Source organism: Bufo bufo, chromosome 6 (genome assembly GCF_905171765.1).
Source record: "Bufo bufo chromosome 6, aBufBuf1.1, whole genome shotgun sequence".
Classification (NCBI taxonomy): domain Eukaryota; kingdom Metazoa; phylum Chordata; class Amphibia; order Anura; family Bufonidae; genus Bufo; species Bufo bufo.
In genome coordinates this window covers 35,985,208-36,008,693 of record NC_053394.1, presented here as the reverse complement: position 1 = coordinate 36,008,693, position 23,486 = coordinate 35,985,208, and the positions used below count along the sequence as shown (strand labels likewise).

The 23,486-nt window shown below is 41.8% G+C and overlaps 1 protein-coding gene across 1 annotated transcript in view; it reads left to right on the top strand.

Annotated features, from left to right (window-relative positions):
- HPSE2 (heparanase 2 (inactive)) overlaps window positions 1-23,486 on the top strand; it is a 311,923-nt gene that overhangs the window by 37,450 nt on the left and 250,987 nt on the right. Inside the window, exon 3 of the mRNA XM_040437147.1 lies at window positions 8,978-9,139. Within this exon, the coding sequence (XP_040293081.1) occupies window positions 8,978-9,139 (162 nt within the window). The remainder of the gene's footprint in view (window positions 1-8,977; window positions 9,140-23,486) is intronic.

Genomic DNA, 23,486 nt, shown 5'->3' with positions numbered 1-23,486 from the left:
CATTATTTATATGCACTATCTATGGACAGGGGCGTCCGTCTACCATAAGTTCCAGGCTGGACAGCTTAGATGTACATGCATTATGTGTAATACTACATTTCCCTTGTTGACTTCCCCTGGAAAAATCTGCAGTTTTCTTGGGGTGCTGGGAGCCCGGCCCACAACGATCAGTTCGGAAAGGGTTATCTCTGATGAAACAGCTCCCTCAGTTATACATTAGAGAATATACATATCTTGGTAAATACTTTACAAATTCAGTTTTTCAATTTTAGGGAATCTATCATCCAAAAGTAACCCACTGTTTGCCCTATATTTTAATATATATATATATATATATATATATATATATATACAGTGGATATAAAAAGTCTACACACCCCTTTTAAAATGTCAGGTTTCTGTGATGTAAAAAAATGAGACAAAGATAAATAATTTCAGAACTTTTTCCACCTTTAATGTGACCTATAAACTGTACAACTCAATTGAAAAACAAACTGAAATCTTTTAGGTGAAGGGAAGAAAAAATATAAAAATAAAATAATGTGGTTGCATAAGTGTGCACACCCTCTTATAACTGGGGATGTAGCTGTGTTCAGAATTAAGCAATCACATTCACAATCATGTTAAATAGGAGTCAGCATACACCGGCCATCATTTAAAGTGCCTCTGATTAACCCCAAATAAAGTTCAGCTGCTCTAGTTTGTCTTTCCTGAAATTTTCTTAGTCACATCCCACAGCAAAAGCCATGGTCCACAGAGAGCTTCCAAAGCATCAGAGGGATCTCATTGTCAGAAGGTATCAGTCAGGAGAAGGGTACAAAAGAATTTCCAAGGCATTAGATATACCATGGAACACAGTGAAGACAGTCATCAAGTGGAGAAAATATGGCACAACAGTGACATTACCAAGAACTGGACGTCCCTCCAAAATTGATGAAAAGACGAGAAGAAAACTGGTCTGGGAGGCGACCAAGAGGCCTACAGCAACATTAAAAAAGGTGCAGGAATATCTGGCAAGTCCTGGCTGTGTGGTACATGTGACAACAATCTCCCGTATTCTTCATATGTCTGGGCTATGGAGTAGAGTGGCAAGACGAAAGCCTTTTCTTACAAAGAAAAACATCCAAGCCAGGCTACATTTTGCAAAAACACATCTGAAGTCTCTGAAAAGCATGTGGGAAAAGGTGTTATGGTCTGATGAAACCAAGGTGGAACTTTTTGGCCATAATTCCAAAAGATATGTTTGGCGCAAAAACAACACTGCACATCACCAAAAGAACACCATACCCACAGTGAAGCATGGTGGTGGCAGCATCGTGCCAAGGGGCTGTTTTTCTTCAGCTGGAACTGGGGCCTTAGTTAAGCTAGAGGGAATTATGAACAGTTCCAAATACCAGTCAATATTGGCACAAAACCTTCAGGCTTCTGCTAGAAAGCTGAACATGAAGAGGAACTTCATCTTTTAGCATGACAACGATCCAAAGCATACATCCAAATCAATAAAGGAATGGCTTTATCAGAAGAATATTAAAGTTTTGGAATGGCCCAGCCAGAGCCCAGACCTGAATCCGAATGAAAATCTGTGGGGTGATCTGAAGAGGGCTGTGCCCAGGAGATGCCCTCGGAATCTGACAGATTTGGAGTGTTTTCTTTTGGAGATTTCAGTTTGTTTTTCAATTGAGTTGTACAGTTTATAGGTCACATTAAAGGTGAAAAAAGTTCTGAAATGATTTTTCTTTGTCTCATTTTTTTACTTAAAATAAACCTGACATTTTAACAGGGGTGTGTAGACTTTTTATATCCACTGTACATAGTATGGTTCATGCTAACTATGCACTTTCAGTGGTACAAATGATTGATGTGGTTGTATTATGCTCTTTGTGTCACGGAACCATGAACCAGACGTACAACAAGAGATAAGAGAAAATAAGAAGGCTTTATTGAAAATAAAGCTGTAAAGCAAAAGTCCAAAACGGATGGTGAAACCGAGCAGAGTCTTTGCGAAGCCAGAGGTCAGGAACCAGAGGGGTAGTCAGACGAAGCCAGGATCAGGAACCAGCAGGGTAGTCAGACGAAGCCAGGATCAGGAACCAGAAGGGTAGTCAGACGAAGCCAGGATCAGGAACCAGAAGGGTAGTCAGACGAAGCCAGGATCAGGAACCAGAAGCAGCAGCAGTCTTAGAAGCATGTGAACACAAGAGGACCAAGCAAGGAACTGAAGCCACAGACCTCCTATATATATGAGCTAGGCATCCAGCTCCTCCCAGTGGGAAGGAGGAGCCGCAGGGTGGAAGGCTACAAGAAACCCAGAAACCAAGATGGCCGCCAGCACATGTCAAACGAAGGAGAACAGCAAGAAGGTAAGACCATGACACTTTGTAATGCAAAAAGGCTGTATATGGGAAGAAAATAGTCAACTGGCAGCCTTAGTTATAGTTGCAGGGTAGTGGGCTGGTCCCGCCCCCCTGGTCAATGAATCTTCTGGTGAACAACCCAGAGTCAGGACATGTATGATGGCTGCTAATGAGCAAACATGTATTGAAGAGGAATTTATCCAGGGAAACACCATCTTTGTGTGATTTAAAGTTGCCATAGAATCAACTGTGCTAAGAAATAACATCCAAGGGAGAGAAGCATTGACATTTCTACAGATGGTTGTGGACCATTATAAAAGGATACTGCCTGGAATAAGACAGTAAAGGTAACGCATGTTTTATGGCATCTGACTTTACTGCCTGCGCTTAGGGTTAATTGCTTTTGGTGCCGCCACACCACTAAAACAGGCCATCCGTTCTCGGACTGTACCCTGCAGTTGGGGACTGCAGATATATTGTGAACGGGATTTGCACACCTTTGGTCAATTGGGAGGACTGCATTGTATACCTAGAGAGAGACTCAGAAGGAATCATCATACTATCTACCGTCTATACACAGCCTTTTGGGAAATGTATGTACCTGCTACTTATATTTACACTGTGCCACCCATCATCTCCAAGTAAAGAGACTGTTGTTTGCTTTAGTTAAGCCAACCTGGTCATTGCCTCAATGTCCACTGGCCCTATGTCTGCTCTCCTGCCTTGTATCCTACCATCAAGGGCAACACATTCACCACACGGTAGAAGGCCCCAAAATCCAGGGTGTTCCCCAAGGGGAATAAGGGTTGCGCCCTTCCAATCACTACATGTGAGGCCTGGGGGAGTGCTGGAGTAATGTTAGCCACCGTGAGGACTACCACCACCTTTGTAAACACTCCCATCCTCTCCAACACCACCACCACCACACCTCCCCCTGTGGACCAGGGTGCTGTAATGTTGTGCAGAGGATACTTACTGTACTCTCCAATGAAAGTCAGTAGGTTGTTTTCTGACTGTTTTCTTATGTCAAAGTGATTGCTCTAAATCTCTGTATCAAACAATATAATCAACCTATAATCATGAAAAGAAAATGGAATTAGGCTACTTTCACACCTGCGTTTAGGTGTGGATCCGTCTGGTATCTGCACAGACGGATCCGCACTTATAATGCAAACGCTGGTATCCGTTCAGAACGGATCCGTTTGCATTACCATGAACAAATTTTTGCATTACCATGAATTACCTCTTTTCTTTTTTTTTCATGATAATGCAAACGAATCAGTTTTGACTTACATTGAAAGTCAATGGGAGGCGGATCCGTTTTCAATTGCACCATATTGTGTCAGTAAAAAACGGATCCGTCCCCATTGACTTACATTGTAAGTCAGGACGGATCAGTTTGGCTCTGTTTCGTCAGACGGACACCAAAACGCTGCAAGCAGCCTCCAGGGCGGAATGGAGGCTGAACGGAGGCAAACTGATGCATTCTGAACGGATCCTTATCCATTCAGAATGCATTGGGGCTAAACTGATCCGTTTTGGGCCGCTTGTGAGAGCCTTGAAACGGATCTCACAGGCGGACCCAGAGACGCCAGTGTGAAAGTAGCCTAACAAATATAGTCAGATAATAAAAACAAAAGAGATAAACAAATTCGTAGCATTAGATGTTTAAGTAGTTTCTAGATGACACATATTATCCCCATTTCTTTTACTGAATAAAATTAGTATATATTGAAACATATTCAGTTTTAATATATTTTTATTTTCTGATTGTATATACAGTATTTTATTTTATTTTGTATACTTGACTATGGGACAGCCATCTTGTCTGAACTGTGTTTAGCTGTTCAGGGACTGCCAGGGACATCAACATGGATCATAGGAGGAACCTACAATTTGGAGATCACTCATTGAGATATGGGGGATTGTTGTGGGCATGCTCTATGACCTGTTCAGAGGTCATTGTGCAGGGAGATGGAGGAGGTGAGCTGTGACCATCACCTGTAATGAAACACATGCTTAGAGGTGATCTCTATAGAACAGAAAGTGTTTCCAAGGCTCAGTGGTCAGTTTGGAAACTACAAGATTTCAGGATGTTTTTAATATAGCCCATCAAAAATGTAAGACATTTTGTTTACCATTAAAACGCTTTAATAAAAATAGCAACAAAAATAACAATGTAAAATAAAATAAATAATAGCAATATCATTTTTGAGGACAGACTCCTTTAACTGTTAGGGCTCATGGCGAGTCCGCAATACACGGGGCACCGGCCGTGTGCATTCCGCATCCTGCATGCGGACTCATTCGCTTAAATGGGTCCGCAAATCCGGAGATGCGGTGCGGAACGGAACCACGGAATGGAAGCACTACGGAGTGCTTCCATGGGGTTCCTTTCCGCAAAAAAGTAGTGCATGCACTACTTTTTTGCGGTACGGACCGTCAGATGCGGATCATGGACCCCATTCAAGTGAATGGGTCCATGATCCGCATGCGGCTGCCCCACAGTCGTACCGGCGCATTGCAAACCGCAATTTGCAGTCCGCAGCACGGACACTGAGCACTTACGCTCGTGGGCATGAGCCCTAAACCAGCCAAACTCAGCTTTGCTACATCAGAAAAACTCAGCTCTACAATTACATAAGATTAGTCACTTACCTATTTACTCTTCTCATCAGTCCCTGTCTACAGACCTCAGCAGAGACGAGGTTAATTATAGTGACCACATTACATTTGTGCAAATTCTTCTCATTAGCTTTGTGTTTCTGGATTGTTGTTGTGTGTACAGAGGTGGACATGGTTCCTCTTTGAAGTCTCACTCCTTACATGTCATGTCAGGGATACTACTTGCAGTGAACAAAATTAGTGTTAGTGAAATCTGCAATAGATTACTGACAATACCACCGGCCCAAAGATCAAACCTCCCTGGCCTGGAAATCATGGTGACTCAAATAACCCAGGAGGCTCAGTTAGTAAAATGTGAACTCTGATACTGTATTTGTATAGCGATTCTTCAAGGCTTAACAGTAATAGTAGTTCGTTATGTCCAGAACTTCAAATTAATATATCAGCTGTCTACAGTAACATTAAAGGGGTTCCCTGGGAATGATGGCCACCGGGAACTTGTCCTAGAGTGTGTCAGATGGGAGCGTTGGGTGATATCAATAAATTGTATCTGGTTTGTAATAGTTATGAAAATGTTATTCTTTTGTACTGTGGTATATAAATTAATAAAAAGAGTCTAAAATAAAAAAAATGGATGGTAATGAGGATTTAGAGATTATAAATATTTGGACTTGGCTCATAATGTGGTGGTTTATGTAGTTCATGGGATAGATTTACTAAGACTGGTGCTTCATGCACCAGTCTTGGTAAAAAGTCTGGTGGAATAAGGAGCAGGCCTCTTAATAAATTTGTCGCATCTTGGGTTGTCCATGCACCACAAACTAAAATCTACAGCAGCTATAGTCTGGCATAGATTTCAGCTGTGGTTTATACTAATTCTTTTTTGTAAATTATGATAGGTGTGTTGGACTGAGAGGCCGTGGCCACTTCCGCTAAGCCCCATACATTTGTTTCGAAAGTGGATAGCAGGGTTGCCAACCGTCCAGAAATTTCTGGACAATCTGTAATAATAGGTGACTTTTTTCCTGTGTCAAGTGAACACTGGTGGTACATGACTAGATTATTTTGGTGGTGACTATCATGCTTCTACAGCTCACAGTAAATGTTGGTAACGAGTTATTATCAGTATATTGAGCAATAGAAACGTATTACTTATAATCTTAATTAATTATGGTTTTCCAATTTGTCCTTAAAAAATGTAGGCTGTCCCTGATTTTCAGATAAGCTATCCAGAAAAAAAGAAAAATTCTGGTTGTCAACTCTTGAATAGAGCAGCATAAATACCAAAAGGTTGCAAACTTTTTCAAACTGATGCTGTTTTTGTACATTTTTTGCAAGTAGAATGATGAAAAAAATGTAATTATTGTAGGCAGGGTTATACAGTAAGGTACCTCCTATAGTTATGCCCCTGCCTACAGACTTAGGTGCCCTACCCTAGCCTTAGGTGCCCTAACCTGTCCCCTTGGTGCCATGCACCGCCGTATCTTGACCTGTCTGGGTAAACACAGACTACTTTGAGGTATCAATCTGGTGGTTCCCCTGAAGCAGAATCCAGACCCCTGTAGAGAGGTTAAAGGGTGAAGACCAGGGGGGCTACTTAGACAACATTCTTAGGAAAATCCCTAAGTAAAATTTCTTCTGTGACACAGTGGGTCCTCACCTGCTGCACTACACCATTTAAAGAAGTAGCCTAATTTGGGCCTTGAGGACAAAGCAATTTTTCTTGTTCCTCATTATGGCAATCCAAGGACCATAACTTTTTACTTTTCCATTGACATTTAACTTATCTTTTGCAGGACGACTTGTGTTTTTCATTGGTACCATTTTGGGGGACATACAACCCATTGATTTATTTTTTTCACTTGGGTGGAGGTGTTGTTCTTTAGTTTTCTTGTAAAGAAATTACAGGTGAAGAACAGGGGTGCACCTAGCCTTTCTGCTGCCTGAGGCGAAAACTGAAACGGCGCCCAACCCCCCAATGCCAATTTCTTAACCTAACCTCTTCCCTCCACCCCTATTGTTAAAGACATACTTGGAAAACATGACATACAGAGCTACAAAACATACAGGGTAATACAGCGCCACATACTGTACCCACTGTGCTTCCCAATACTATACTGCAGAAACAGATAATCCCCCATCTGTTGCCCCTCTCTTTCCCCTGCCTGGTGCTTCCTGAGGCAATCGTCTCACCTCGCCTCATTGCACCACTGGTGAAGAAGCACCCTCTGCCTGATGATTGGCTGGACATCTCACCTGGTCCTGACACATCTTGCACCTGTGCCGCTGCTCCAAGTAGCGGTGCAAGCACAGAAGCTCTGCTTCCGCTATTAGAGCAGTGACTGCAAATGCACCTCTACTCTTTAGGGTGGCGGCGCGTGAACAGTCGCTGCTGCCAAAATGGAAGTTGAGCCTCTGCGCTTGAACCGCTACTCAGAGCAGCGGTGCAGCAGTGTGAGATTTTCAAGGCTGTGCAGGATGTCCATCTAATTCGATTCACTCATCCCTAGTTTCGACCCATTACAAAACTCCTGGTGAACAAAAGTCATCTGTAAATCCAAGTGCTTTTGTTTGCCTTGTTGATTTTTAGCAGGGATGCCCTGGGTTGAAATCTAACCAACATCTGTATGGAGTTTGTATGTTTAGCAATGTGTAGGTTTCATGCAGGTTCTTCAGTTTTTTCTGACAGTGTGTGTACATGAGATAAAGAAATCAGAGTGTGAGCTCCATTGGGGATACAGATCGATGTTTGTGATGAAAATCTCTGTACAGCGCTACAGAATATATTAGGGCTATATTAGAAACAGAAAATAAATGAAAACTGAAGTAATAGAAGAGTTCGACTGGATCCTGTAATAATCCCATAGAGACCACAATGCATTCAATTTATCTGAAATTTTCCATGTATTACATTCATCCTATATTCATTTGTTGGAGAAGATATAAAATAATTTGAATTTATTTTCCTGGAATTTAGAAGAATTTATTTGTTGTATTTTGATTACTATATTTATTCAATATCGATTGCAGTCTATGATTTGTCTTATATCAATTTCAGTCTTTATTTTGTCATATTATATTGTATTTAGTCTATGATTTGTCTTACTGTATATTGGTTTCAATGTCTTCTGTCATTATATTCATTTAAGTCTGATTTGTCTTATACTGATTCTAGTCTATATTGATTTTTTTTAGTCTATGATTTGTCTATTTATATTGATTTTAGTCTATGATTTGTCTTATATTAATTTTAGTCTATGATTTGTTTTATATTGATTTTAGTCTATGATTTTTCTTATACAAATTTTAATCTATGATTTGTTTTATATTGCATTGAGTCTATGATTTGTTTTACATTGATTTTTGTCTGTGATTTGTCTTAGAATGCTTTTAGTCTATGTTTGGTCTTATATTGATTTCAGTCTATGATTTGTCTTATGATGATTTCAGTCTGTTTTTTCTTATATTTATTTTGGTCTATGTTTTGTTTTATTGTATTAAATTAACTCTGTGTATGGTCTTTTGTTGATTTAAGGCTATAATTTGTCATATTATATTTATTTCAGTCTATGATTTGACTTATAGTCATTTTAGTTTATGATTTGTCATGTTATATTGATTTTGGACTTTTTCATCTTATTATATAGATTTTAGTCTATGTGTCTTTTTTTACATATTATATTGATTTTAGTTTATGATTTATTTTATTATATGGTTTCAGTCTATGATTTATCATATTATATTCATTTTAGCCTAAGATTTGTCTTATTATGTTGATTCTAATCTATATTTTGTCTTATATCAATTTTAGTCTATGATTTTTCATACTGAATTTAGTCTATGTTTAGTCTCACATTTATTTCAGTTTATGATTTGTCATATTATATTTATTACAATCTATGATTGGTTGTATTGATTTTAGTCTATGGTTTGTCTTATTACATTGATATGAGCCTGTTTTGTCTATATTGATTTTAGTCTACGATTTCTCGTTACAGATATTGTACGCAGTGATATCTCTCTTGACAAGCAGAAAGGATGCAAAATAGCGCAACATCCAGACACCATGCTGGAACTGCAGAGGGAGAAGGCAGCTCAAATGCATCTAGTTTTGCTGAAAGAACAGTTTTCCAATACATATAGTAACCTGACACTAACAGGTAAGAATTCAATATAATCTGAAAGCCTGAGACCCCCATACAATGTGTAGTCTGCCTTCTGATGAGCTTTTTATTCAGGGACCTCATCATTTTTATTTCCCTTGCTCGTACTGAAGGCTTCTGTTACATAATCATTCACATATTCTGATTGCATGGAGTCAAGATGATGCCTTTTGACCCTTCACGTTCACACCTTTTACTATCTACAACAGAGACAGCATTTTACTTTGTGGATAAGGATTCATCTTGGCTTCTTTGTTTAAAAGAAATATTAGCTAATAATTAGCAATGTTACAACCCAGAGGAAGAATCTGCTAGACATCTCTCCATTATCTTCATCATGCCTCCACTGCCAGCTGTGACTTTAGATGGACATACATATTAGACAGCTGTCAGGCAAATGCTCATTCAGCCGAAGAGTGGAAAAAGCTGCTGCCGGACACCTCTTAGCTCCCCTGACAACATAAGGATCAGGAATGTTAAAATTCAGAACACCCAATCCTTTTTTTCCCCCTACATTTGCCGAATATTTGTCACATTTCTAATACTTATTAGAAGCTCAGCCATTCCCGAGAAAATCGCCAGGTTGACATTTATGTAATCTGTATGAGCAATATTATTTAGAACTAATGTACGGTATAAACCAAATCCTCAGTAATCTAAAAATAGCAAAAACTTTGACAATGGGAACATTTAAGGAGATTAGACTCATCCCTAGCATTTATACTGTATATTTGTGTGTTTCTACTCGAAGAAATAGTTCTTGTAAGACTGTATTGTTCATACCCTCAAATGTTAACTCAGTACCATCAGGAACATGGCCACATGTCTTCATGACTGTGAAATCTATTGATTCTACCTTTCACCTAGAGAACAAGTATTATCAGTGTTATCAACTAGATTACTGGCATTAAGTGTATTCCCACCTTAAAAGCGTTATTCCATGAATAATGTAAAAAATGACAATCATACATAGTCTAGTACATGACAATCTCTAGCAAAGCTAGAACCAGCCCTGTACCTCACATGGATCCAGGGATCTCCCCATTTATTGCTCCATTGTTCTGCTAGATTTATTTCAAGCTGGCAGCTCAGGGGTTGTGTCCTTTCTACTGCAGTTGAAGGATGGTACTGAGCATGTGCTTCCATCTCAGTGATCAGGACAGAGAAATTAGAAAATGAGCAAACAGCAGGTGGCGCTATACAGGTAGATTTCATTGCATAACTCGGTAGCTATTATATATAAACATTTTAATTACATGCAATTACTAAAGTATTCAGATCCAAGTGCTGATTTGAAAACTGTAGAATATTTTTCATTACCACCCCCAGCATTTGCTGCTAAGTAACCTAGCTTTCCCAGGATTCTTTGCCAGTTATTGAGCTTTCTATTTGGTTCATGTGTTGTTCTAGTTTACTCTGTGAATATCCTGTGGTTTTGAACTTTACACCTGACAACTTTTTGTGGATTTGTCCTTAAGTGTCTAATTGATAGTAAGCTGACTCCCCGACTGTTTATTGGATTTTTCCTCTATTGTGCCGGTTGGTACTGCTCTGTCAGTCACATAACCTGGGGCTTAAAGGGAATATGTCAGCAGTTTTGACCATGCGAAACAGCTGACAGCACTAGGTAGGGGCCAAGGAGAGTAGTCCAAACATACATTTTGTAGAACTTTTCTCATAAGGAGTAGTGAGAATATGAAGTTGTTTTCTGCCTTATTGTACCTGGAGCTTCACTGCGGCCAACCTGCGGCTCTCCAGCTGTTGTAAAACTACAACACCCACCATGCCCTGCTGTAGGCTGATACCTGTAGGCAGTCTGTGCATGTTGGGAGTTGTAGTTTTGCAACAGCTGGAGAGCCACAGGTTGACCATCCCTGGGCTATGGTGAAAACCAGTTGAATCCCTTAAACTTTACTAACCAGAGTCTCCCGTATAATGTCTGACTACAGAAGAGGACAGGTACCGTACGTTAAAGTCTCCACTAGAATGAGCTGATGGATTTACAGCAGACATAGTTCCTTTTCTCAGTAACGTTTCTCATCCTCTCACACCAGTAGTGTGAAATTGTCTCCTCACAGTGGAAGGATGGACAGACACGAATGTAGACTTTTAAGTGCTGTTTAACTAATTGTGATGGTCTTGGAAACTGGTTTGCCAGTCTTTTAATATAGTCCTGATGATGGGTGACTTTATGGCACCCCTGAAACGTGCAAGTGATTTTAAAAAGCTAATTTTTAACATGCTAGCATGTTATTGGAAGTGTCAGCCTTGTGACAGAGATCTGGGACATTGAAGTCTCTAGATAAAGTATTCATAGTTCTGTCGCCTGTGGGCAACTGGATTTTACTTAGTTTTAAGTTTTTGAGTAATGACCCTTGGCAGTGTGATTTGGGAAATCTTCCACTTTTATCTGCTCATATTATCCTCCTGAGTGTGTTTGGAATGACAGCCCTTGTTAAAAGAGACTGACCTGCTGAGATCTTGGGAAGAGACTGACCTGCTGAGATCTTGTGAAGAGACTGACCTGCTGAGATCTTGTGAAGAGACTGACCTGCTGAGATCTTGTGAAGAGACTGACCTGCTGAGATCTTGTGAAGAGACTGACCTGCTGAGATCTTGTGAAGAGACTGACCTGCTGAGATCTTGTGAAGAGACTGACCTGCTGAGATCTTGTGAAGAGACTGACCTGCTGAGATCTTGTGGGGTGCTGAATCTCCTTAAAAAAAGTGGGGTTAAATGGTCACTTGGACCTTAGCGTGATTTTGCAGCCTCTCTTAATAATAATAAAATACATCTTTATTAATCACCATATTAAAAAGACATATACTTCTTAGGAACTTAATATTTAAAACTCTCTGGAATTGTGGAATCAGGGAAATCAACACTTCTAGTTATATGTATGTACTCATATAGGACTTGGTCGAACATAGAGGGTTAACCACCCCCTGAGTCTCCAAGTTCTCCAGATCTGTGTGTATATTTTTCACTCACTACATTTCATATCCCATTGCGGGATCCCTGCCTTCCATTCCTGACCTAAAAACTAGAATCCTGTATCCCTACATGTTTCTCCAAAAGATTCGGCGTCTTCAGGGAATACTATACAGGCTCGTCATAATGAATCTCCTTAAAGAGACCAGTGCTGTATGGAGACTTACTGGAAGTACTCCAGGGTATAGAGACTTTTTGGCAATGCTCCATCGGACACGAATATGCAAACAGGTATCTCCAAAGGAAGAGAACCATCTTGCTAATGCCACCTCTTGGCGGTGGCTCCCTATGAGTCAAAATCCAACTTTCCAACAATCCATTGGATTTGACAAGGGAATATAGCCAAGCCAGATATCCAACCATAGACATGCCCCTCGTCAGTATGGAGTAGGATTCTGGCTGGCTGGGTGTGATGCCTTGAATGCGGTTTAGGCAGGGTGCTGAGAGCTGCTTAGAGCGAAGACATTGCTCTTAGGTATCATAATGGGTTGGGAATTATTTGGTTTTTACTGGTGTCTCTCCCCCCCCCCCCCATTTCAAATGGGTGAGTTCTAAGACGGCGTCGATCCTGCCTGAATTTTCACTACGTTTGATGCTACATCTCCACTGTCTTTTATTTTTCTCTTCTCTTATATGGTTCATGATAATGTTGAGGCATTTTCCAATTTTCTGAAAGCCGGTGATCTAATTTCTCCTTGTGTTTTATTATTTTTTTATTTTTGTATCTTATCTACTTTAGCAGTGCATAGACAAGCGAAGAAAAATGCTTGTATAAATGGTTCTGTGTCTACAAAAGCTAACATAAAGTCAGTGAATCCTGTGATGTGGTCATAAATCAGCTTAGGGTTCCTTCAGGATAGGTCAGAGAATGTCTGGAGAGGAGAACAAGCTGTCAGACGGCTAGTCCGACATATTTGTCACAGAATGCTGTGTGTTGTGAACCACAGAAGATGCGGAAGCCAAACGGTACAACATTTTTAATAAAAGCCCATATATTTTTTTAGCCCAAAATACATCTAAATCAATTTTAAATGGCTCTGGCGGTGTCCATAGCCTATAAAATATCAGAAATTTTAACTTAAGTGATTTTCCTGAATTTCTCACCTACTATAGCATTACATTTCAGGCGTTTATTTTTTATTCTACACTGTGTGGTATAGTGCTCATATTTCTTTGGCTGGGGCTACATGGTGACTAGGGATGAGCAAAATGAGCTTCAGATCCGAGATCCGAAGTTGCTTCGCTTAAAACTTCGGTTTAATGCTCTAAGGAGATCCGTCTCCATACAGCGTTAAAATGTACGGCCTCCGATGAGGTGAAGTCAGTTATTCCCAAAGTTTCGGTAGTTGATTTTTGGATCCGAACTTGGCTTCGGTTCTGAGATACCAGTAGAAACCGAAGCTGAGTTCGGATACAAGTTTTTAAATGTTTTTTTTTTTCAGTTTAAAAATCAAATACCGAAGTTTTACAGCAAAGTCTCGCGAGACTTCAGGAATAACTGACTTCTCCTCCTCAGAGGCCGTACATTTTAATGCTTTACGGAGACGGATCTCCGATCTCTGCTTTACGGGGGTCAGTGTTAAGGGGTGAGGGGCTGTGGAGTTCACTGTTATAGGATACTGTCGATATCTTTTAACGACACACACAAACATTAAATAAAATAGATAAAATATACCCGTGCGAAGCGGGGTCCTTCTGCTAATATATATATATATATCACAAAAGTGTATATATTGTAATTTATTTTGCTCCATTACTGTATATTTTAGTGATCATAAACATATTTTAATGAAATAGAGATTTTTGCCTCTGATACAGAATGTCCCTGGTTCGTGACCCGCCAGTGACAATTTGGATAAAAGGGTAATACAAATTTTTTAATCCATACGGGTGTTCTCAATCAATATTAGAATGCTCAAAGCCTTAGTCATATGGGGGAATTACTTTTATTTTAACCCCTTCCTGAACTCTGCTATACATGTACAGTCTATGGGAGCAGTGATCAAATGATTGCATGTTAAATTTCAAATCAGCCCCTTTCCCTATATTAATAACAGAAATAAACAATAAAAAATAAAGATCATTGTCAATGTTGAGCACAAAATGCCCGTACTATTAAAATATAAATGTATTTATGGTGAACTCTATAATGGAAAAAAAATCAAAACTGTGGATGCACTGTTTTTGTTGCTTCATCTCCCAAAAAAAACCTGAATGAAAAATTTGCAAAAAGGCATATTCCGAAATGATATCAATACAAACTACAGATTGCCCCGTAAAAACCCTGCCTACTCGGCTTGGCCGCACCTTCTGCCAATTTAGCTCTACCTACAACATGGGGCCACTTCTACATTTTTTGCCAGGGCCACTTTTAGTTACCAATCTACCCCTGGGTAGGTCATCAATTTCTGACTGCCGGAAGTCCGACTCATGGCACTCCCGCCAATCAGCTGTCTCCCACGCAGCAGCGACGTAGTGTAATTACAAGTACTTGCTCCATTCAAGTGAATGGAGAGAGTACTTGTTATTAAAACTGCACTTCCAAGATGACGAGCAGTATAATGAAGAGGAAGCAACGCTCGCATGGAGTGCCACCTCCTCCTCAAACAGATGACCAGTGGGGTGCTGGGAGTTGAACCCCCGTTGATCTGGTATTGATGACCTATCCTGAGGATAGGTCATCAATAGAAAAAGCACCGGACAACCCCTTTAACCCCATGATAGGTCATTTATATCAGACTCGAGGGGGCCAAACCTTGCCACCCCCACCGATCAACTGTTACCTACTTACCAACATTAGAGTTGGTATATTTGAAATAATTAAATCCCGCCCCAGGGAACGCCCACAAACCCTGTCAGGAACAACCACTTACAGGCGGGGCTTACATAATGCCCACCCATTTTTTAGCCTGAGACAGTCTCTGAAAATTAGGGACAGTCCCTGCATATTCGGAACTGACAGCAACTACGCTGCCGAAAGGGTCCACGTTGAAGGAGTTAGTGATGCAGCCTCTTCCACGGCCTGTGACATCACATGAATCGGCCTCGTGGCCTGTGTGCAGCTCAGTCCCATTCAAGTGATATTTCAGAATATAACTCAGCTGATCTTTGCTAGGCTTCAGGCAACTTCTCCTTTCTATCCCTAGTCTAATTTACTTTCTACAAACCCTTGTCTGAGATAAATGGGGGTCTCTGGGTATTGGGCTTCCCGCCAAGTCATCTCGTCCATCCTAAATAAACAAGTAATATTCATATTGCTGAGATTAAGTTATATTCCTGGGGCCCAACAGCTGAACGTCCACCGGACACCTCTAACCCGGTATTTATTTTCTATTATAATTCCTTGCATTTACTCAGTGTATTGAAATACCGAAGGGTCTCGTAGCGACGATGTAACATTAAATAAATATGGAATCTGGCATGGATTTTTAGATTATAGTAAAGTACCTAATTTCTCCCATGGCTCTCACTAGAATATTAAAAAATAAACTTCAAACCTCCCGAAAAATAAAATGCAAGATGGATGGGTGCAAGGAAGGGATAGGACAGCTTCATTATGTCGTCTGCTCTTGTAAAATGCCAAAAAAGAAGAGAAGTGAAGACCAAATGTGACTTTCCCTTGTTTTTCCTTCTGGAAGCGTGCACTCTGCATGAACTCAGTAAATATTAAGGAGATAATAGTAGACAGACACGGTCGGGGCTATGTCCACTTCTCCGTAGTGTTGTTTGAATTAACAGGTGAATGTACAGTTATGAGGTGAAATGTCACAGAAATGGCACATTTTTGTGTAACATGTAATAGACACTAATGGATAAAGATGCTAAGAAGATAAATCGTCAATGTAGTTAAATAATCCTCATGTCTAAAGCGTGTAAATTTCAGAAGGGTTGTTAAAAGGAAGGTCCATCTTCGGAACTGCTTTAGAGACTTTATTATGGAATTGCATGAGTAGCAATTGCTTAGTATAATGTTATTAATGGAAATTGTACTCTAAGGATGGGTTCACAGGTGAGGAGATGGGTTCACAGTAGAGGATATTTTAAGAAATATTAGGCCTTGTTCACATATTGCAGACTGTTCCAGCACAGAGCATCCTGCCGCTTCTCGCAGGATCTGGCATTGCTGGATCTTCTACTTCACAACCAAATGCCCATTGGCTGCCTCTGTCATGTGTCACGTTGTTTATTTGCATAAATTACTGTATCAAAATACTAAGCCGTGCCTCATTAACGAAGCCGAGTTCAGCTTCGGATTTTGATACAGTAATTCACGCGAATAAATGAACTGACACGTGATAGAGGTGATACAAAGTAGGTCTCATGATATTTGCCGAACCTTCGGAAAGTCCTCTGCGGAGGCCATACTTTTTACAGTAGGAAGGAGCCCATACTCTTCACGTACTTTTTAAAAGAGTCTGATTTGGATACAGCAATCTGAACCCGATTCACTGAACCCTACTGATGACCTTTCCTCTGTATAGGTCATCAGTATCCTGATGTGTAAAATCAAAGCTGGATCCTCTACTGGATCTGAATACCGGATTTAACAGTGCAAGTGTGAAAGTACCCTAAGACAGTTGAATACTGCAGTGGGGGCCACAGTATTTTGTGCTGAACTGTGGTATTTGGTTCCTCTGGGGCGGTGTTATGTGCCGCACTATGGTATTGCTGGCCCCGCCTATTGCTGTTATCGCTACATATCTGTGTTGCCCTGCCTTCTCTCTGCCTACAATATGGGGCCACTTTTAGGTTTATTTACAGCCAGTCCCCCGCTGGATATTCCTGCATACAGATGCCAACATTACAGAATTTGCAGTGACTGTCCCTAATTTTCAGAGACAGTCCAGGTAAATTCAAGCTCCTTTGGGCCCAAAATGGATTGGACTTATGTAAACCGAGCACAAAAGTGGCCATTTCTGGGTGGGTTTGGGGCTTACATGCCCTGAATTTACCAATTACGGTGTTGGTAAGTAGGCATGTATAGTACTCTGCTTCTTCTTTTTGCAGGACGAGTGGGATCCAGCTGTGCTTCTTCCCTCTTTTTTTTATATGCTTTAAGGACGGGGATAAAGCCGCTTTCAGGGAACATAATGGCTCTTTGATCCTGCTGCCAGACAGTTCTGAATCTGTGACAACAAGTTTACATCTTCATATTGTCACTAGACAACACAGATTAGCCGAGAAGCGTGACCCGATGTTTTATTAAATCTGGGCCGCTTCTCTAAATATTATGTTTTTATGTCTGATTAATAGGTTGCTGATAAGAATAAATCTGTCAGCAGAAGTCTTTATTTGCCTTAACATCCATTTTTTCCAATAATATTTGCGCTTGTAAAATTTACTGTTTAGCCGCTGTCTATGTACCGGTACGTCTTGTTTGATTATAATATTTTATCCGCCTCAGCAGATTGTGCATTCTACATTGTAGGGGTTTACGTTTCTTATAATGTTATCAAGCTTTGAAGATCCCAGGCATGCGACTGCACTGCCATTTCCAAGTCCCTGGTGCTGTAACAAGACTATAAATGCAACGTATTCTGGAGAAAGAGATGGAGAAGTACATAGAAGGAGAATTGAAAGGGTTTGTCCTATTTTAGGTAGATGGTTCCCCCAACAATGGGTCTCCTGCTGCCTCTTGAGCTCTGGAAAATAGCTGTAATCTGTGGGATTAGCAAGTGCTCAATTCTACTGCAGTGCCTCCACAGGAGAAATGAGGAATTACATAGTTCTCATCTAAATCAAGGGGCTTTTCGTGGTGTAAAATATGAACGTGTCACATCCAACCAGGGGACCCACTATTATTAAGTCATACTTTCTCATACATTTTGAAAATGGGTTTTCTAAACCAGACAACCCCTGTGGACAGGACTATTTTTTGCATCATGTATAACGGAACAAAATGGAACCGTTATTTGTCCCCGCAGACATGTATTAGGACAGAGCAAAATGTAATGCCTCTTAAACGCTTTCGCTTTGCATTCCGTCCTAAAATTCCGTTATATTCCGTTATAACTCTGTTATAGCGGAACCCTATAACGGAATTGCATAACGCCAATGTGAACAAACCCTAACATATCAGCCAGTTTCATAGGTACAAATCTTCTGACAGATGCCCTTTAAATAAGTTCCACCCATTTTCTAACGCCCCTCCTCCCCCATAATTATTGCATTTTTCATATCTGCTACTAGCCAAATAACACATGGTGCAGTTTGGCATAATAGCCCAACAGGACTGTCACTATGATATGCTACCCATATACAGGACAGCATATTCTCATGACAGATATTCTTTAAAGGTAAACTGTCACATTGAACATGGTGTCTGATCTGCATGTAGCATGTGATAGAGCAGGAGGAGCTGAGCAGATAAATATTGAGTTTTGTGGGAGAGGATTTCGTAAAACCTGTCATTTATTAAATCTCAGCACTTTCAATGCTTAGGAGTCCAGTGGGTGGTCCCAACAGTGATTGACAACTATCTCTGTATACACAGTCATACAAGGAAAGCCGTCAGTCACTGATAGAACCGCCCACCAGACTCCTAATCAGAAAAAGAGCAGAGATAAGAAAGAATATAGTGCACGTTATACAGAATATTTATATATTTAAATCTTTATATCTTTTCCCACAAACTATATGTCGAGCTGCTCAGCATCTCCTGCTCTATAAGGCTACTTTCACATTTGCGCTTTCACTTTCCGCATTCCGTTCCATTTCATTGCATTCCCATGATGCGCACACAAAAGCGCAGCAAGCAGCGTTTTTGAGTGCGTCCTGGGATGCGGAGCAAGACGGATTCGTCATGACTCACAATTAGAGATGAGCGAATTTCCAAAAAACTCAATTTGGCCGGTTCGCCGAATTTTCCAAAAATATTTGAATCAATCCGAATATATTTGCGACGAATCGGGTTAAAAAAATGCTTTTTCATGGCTGCGGAGAGCCTGTATAGTGGTGTAGAACACTGTGCCTTGCAGTAACACGCATAGGGAGTCTGCTGTGGTAGTGAAACAATACTGTGAGTCAGTATGACATGCAGATGACAGGCGTCGCTCTTAGAATCACTGCACACTTCACTTATTTAGCCAGTCACGGGGCCAAAACTGACCAAATAACTCGGGTGAACTCAGCCTTACAGGTCGATGTTAGCGCTCGGTATAAAGAACCGTGCAGAGGCGCAAGATCCTACTGTAGCAAGAAAGAGCGCACTCCTTTTACACCGTCGTCAGCTGATTCCACATAGATGTCTACAGAACCTGTTCTATTAAACTCCCTCTTGCTCCTCCGGCTGCTCCTGCTTCTCCTCTCCTGTCACCTGTGTAGAAAAACCACCTATTTCGCTACACATTGCTTGTGCTCCAATGTCCTCCTCCTCCTCCAGTTCAGCCCCCAAAGGGCTCATGTAGCCGTGAGATGTAGGCGCCAGATTTCCAGTCCCCTGACCAGCCAGATTTACCAGCATCTTTTCCAGGATAGGAATCAGTGGAATGATGTTGTTCATGGCCTTGACAACCAGATTGAACATGTGCGCCACGCAAGGCGCATGGCTCTACCCTCCTTGATGCAGTGCCGACACCATGTTCTTCCTGTTATCGGTCACCATGGTTACGATTTTGAGTTGTCACGGAGAAAGTCAGGATTTGATTTCTTGATGAAGGACGCGGAGCAGTTCCTCCCCTGTGTGACTCCATTCACCCAGGCAAACTAGGCACAGAACAGCGTGACACCGCCGTGTCCTTCACATGTGGACGCGGAGCAGTTCCTCCCCTGTGTGACTCCGTTCACCCAGGCAAACTAGGCACAGAACAGCGTGACACCGCCGTGTCCTTCACATGTGGTATGCTGGTGGCGCACTGTGAATTGTCCCTGCAGTGGAGGCTGAGGACACGGTGGAGGATGAGGAGGCAGAGGCGGACATTGTCACAGGACCAATGGCGTGAGAACGTGAAGGCGGAAGTGGCGTCACCTGGCCAAGTTGCTGGTTTGGCTGAACAGGAACCAAATTTACCCAGTGGGCCATAAAGGGCATATATTGTCCTTGACCATAGTTACAGCTCCACATGTTGTTGCTGCTGGCGTGTACCGACAGGCGCCGCTCAAGTACTGCCTTTTTGGCAAACAAGCCATCAGTTCTCTGAAAGGTGCAGAGTCCACCACTTGGAAAGGGAGGGACTGCAGCACTAGCAACTTGGCCAGGAGTACATTCAGCTTCTGCGCCGTTGGATGAGTGCACGCATACCTCCCTTCGGCTAAGGTGGTGGAGCCAAGACTTCCTGAAATCGGGCGCGAGCCACTGGGTGATGCAGCGGTTGCTGCGGCAGTCTGGACCACCACATTGGAGCCACGGTTCTCCCAGGCCACTTTATGGTGACGCTGCATATGTTGACGCAGGGCCGTAGTGCCAACTTTGGCACCCTGGCCACATTTCACCTTCTGCCCACAGATTCGACAAATGACCATGTTCACCTCCTCTGGCGGCTTAACAAAAGAATGCCACAATTCTGAGTATTTGATTTTATCCCCAACACTCTGCATTGACTGACTGCTACCGCCGCTGCCTGCGTGAACCTGTGCATTACTACTTTCTGGGCAGGTAGGCTCCTGCGAAGCGGGTGGTCTACCCCGGGCACGTTTGGCTCCCAACCTCCCACTGCTGCCACCCTGCTGACTCCCGGCCACACGACCAACTTGCTGGCTCCACCGCTGCCTCACGAGCAAGCTGCCACCCTCTTTTCCCGATGATGATGAAGACCCTTCGTCACCCGCCTCCCAATTGCGATCAGCTACATCATCATCGAGTACTGTCTGCACGTCACTGATGTCCTCCTCAACGGTCTCTGAGCCAGGAGCCTGACCGCTTGCAATACCAGCTCCCACTCCACTCTCCTCATCACTACTTGCCCACCTACCGGAGGAAGTGGCGGATATCTCCTCTAGATCTTGGCTGGGCAGTAGCTGACTGTCCTCTAGGAGCTCATCCATAGCTCATCCTCGCTGTATAGTGGAGCTGAGCCCACAGCATAAAATACTTCTCTGGCTGAAGGAACAGAAAAGACCAGAGGCAGATTGAGGACAGGTGAGGGCACAGGTCCTGCTCTCTGGCCATGCCAACTAAGGGTTGTGTCTGACGAACCCACCGACTCTTGGCTGGGGGTGTCTGATGTCACTTGGGACAAAGTGGATGACCGAGTCAACCATTCAAGAACCGCTGGGTTGCTGGTCAAGACACGACCGCTAGATGACACCGGGAGCTCAGGCCTCTCGAAGTGACCCCTGCTGCCACGGCCCCTTACTCTGCTGCGACCTGTGCCTGTGCCAGAAACATTTAGGCCTCTGACACTCCCCTGTGCAGGGCCTGGCACTTCTCTGTCTGACATACTGTTAGATATAAATAAAAAGGAAATTAATACACCCGAAAAAAGGCTGTAATTTTCTCACTTCACCACACAACGGCTAATAAGCCCCTTTTCCTTTTTTCCACTTATACCCGCCAAAATATGCTTCAGAACATATAACTGCACCGCTGAATGGCAAATGATAATAATAATACGTAATAAGACGTAGAAATATTTCCTAGTAATACTGGCTGTATCACACAGCACTTATCACACAGCACTTACACCCCAATAAAGCTTCATTCACACGTCCGTGTTGCATCCGTGTTTCACTGACACTGAACAGCTGAAAAATATGCATGCATCTGTGCTAAAAAAACGGACCCACGGACCGTGCTAACAAACTGATGTGTGAATACACACATTTAAATAAATAGGGACGTGTGCTGTCCGTGGAAAACACGTACAGCACACGTCTGTGAAACACTGATGTGTGAATGAGGCTTAACAAGCAAGGTTTGCTGGAATTACAGAGGTATCATCTATTGCAAAGCTGAAAGCAGCAGTATAATGGTAATTTGGATCCCAATCAGTGCAGCAAGGTGTAATAGGATTATTCCTATTACCCAGGCTGTAACCTCCCCTATTGGACCCTGTTCTCCTTTTATAGTGTGGAATAATTCCTCCCTATCCTTTCCCTACACTCCTAATGATTTTTCCCTGAACTTCTATTCAGCCCAAAAAAATATTTTTTAAGTCTTTCCTAGCACTGTCCCTAGCGCCTGCTGACTTCTCTCCCTGCACTAAGTACACTGGAAAATGGCTGAATCCAAGATGGCTGAGGCAATTTATAGGGTTGTAACAGAACAGGGCTGGCTGCTGATTGGTTGCATGCATGGCATTGCGGGTGATCCCTCATTAACAGAGTTCTTTGCTCCATGTCCTAACACGTACAGCAGCCATTTTAGGAAAAAATGCGATTTGTTACCAGGAAGTGTGAGGAAATTCGTATTCGGTGCGAATGGAATTTTTCCTGAAATTTGGATCAAATTCCACTTCGCCAACTTCGATTCGCTCATCTCTACTCACAATGTAAGTCAATGGAGACGGATCAGTTTTCTCTGACACAAAAGAAAACGGATCCGTCCCCCATTGACTTACAGTGGTTTTAGAGATGGATCTGTCATGGCTATTTTAGAGATAATACAACCATGATGGATGCAGACAGTTGTACATGCTGCCTGCAGTTCAAACCTCAAGTTCCCTTCAACCTTTATATATTTTTATACCATTACAGATATTAAAATTTTAATTAAAATTATTCTATCCAGTGGTCTGTCTACGTGGGGCTGTAACTACAAATAATAGTGGTTGTGTTAGCATTGATTCCCGTGACTAAGAGATGTGGTACATGGATCTAATGAATATATCTTGTCTAAACGTAAAACAGCTGCACAGATAATCCAAGGTTAAAATAACAGTTTCATGGGTGAATTATTAAAAAATGCATCGTGAATATAGATTTACTATAGCGGTCTACAGGATACCTAGTTAGACAACATCAACCTGCTTGAAAAGATCTACGCTAGTTGATTACGAGATTCTGATGCACCAACAGTCAGGGCAGAATGCACAAAGGGTCATCTTGTTAAAGAGGTTACCCCATAATTAATGTAAAACATGAAAATCAGACATCATATAATACACGACAATCTCTTTCTAACAAGCTTAGAACCAGCCCTGAACCTCACATGGATCCAGCGATCTCACCATTCATTGTTCTAATTGTTCTGCTAGGTTTATTTCAAGCTGGCAGCTCAGGGGATGTGTCCTTTCTAAGGGAGCATGTCCTTTCTGCTGCAGCTGGTGTCCGTTGAAGGATGGTACTGAGCATGTGCTTCCATCTCAGTGAGCTGGACAAAGAATTTAGAAAAAGAGCAAACAGCAGGTGGCGCTATACAGATAGATTTCAGTGAATAACTCAAGGGCTATGCAAAATTTTTAATTGCATCCAATTA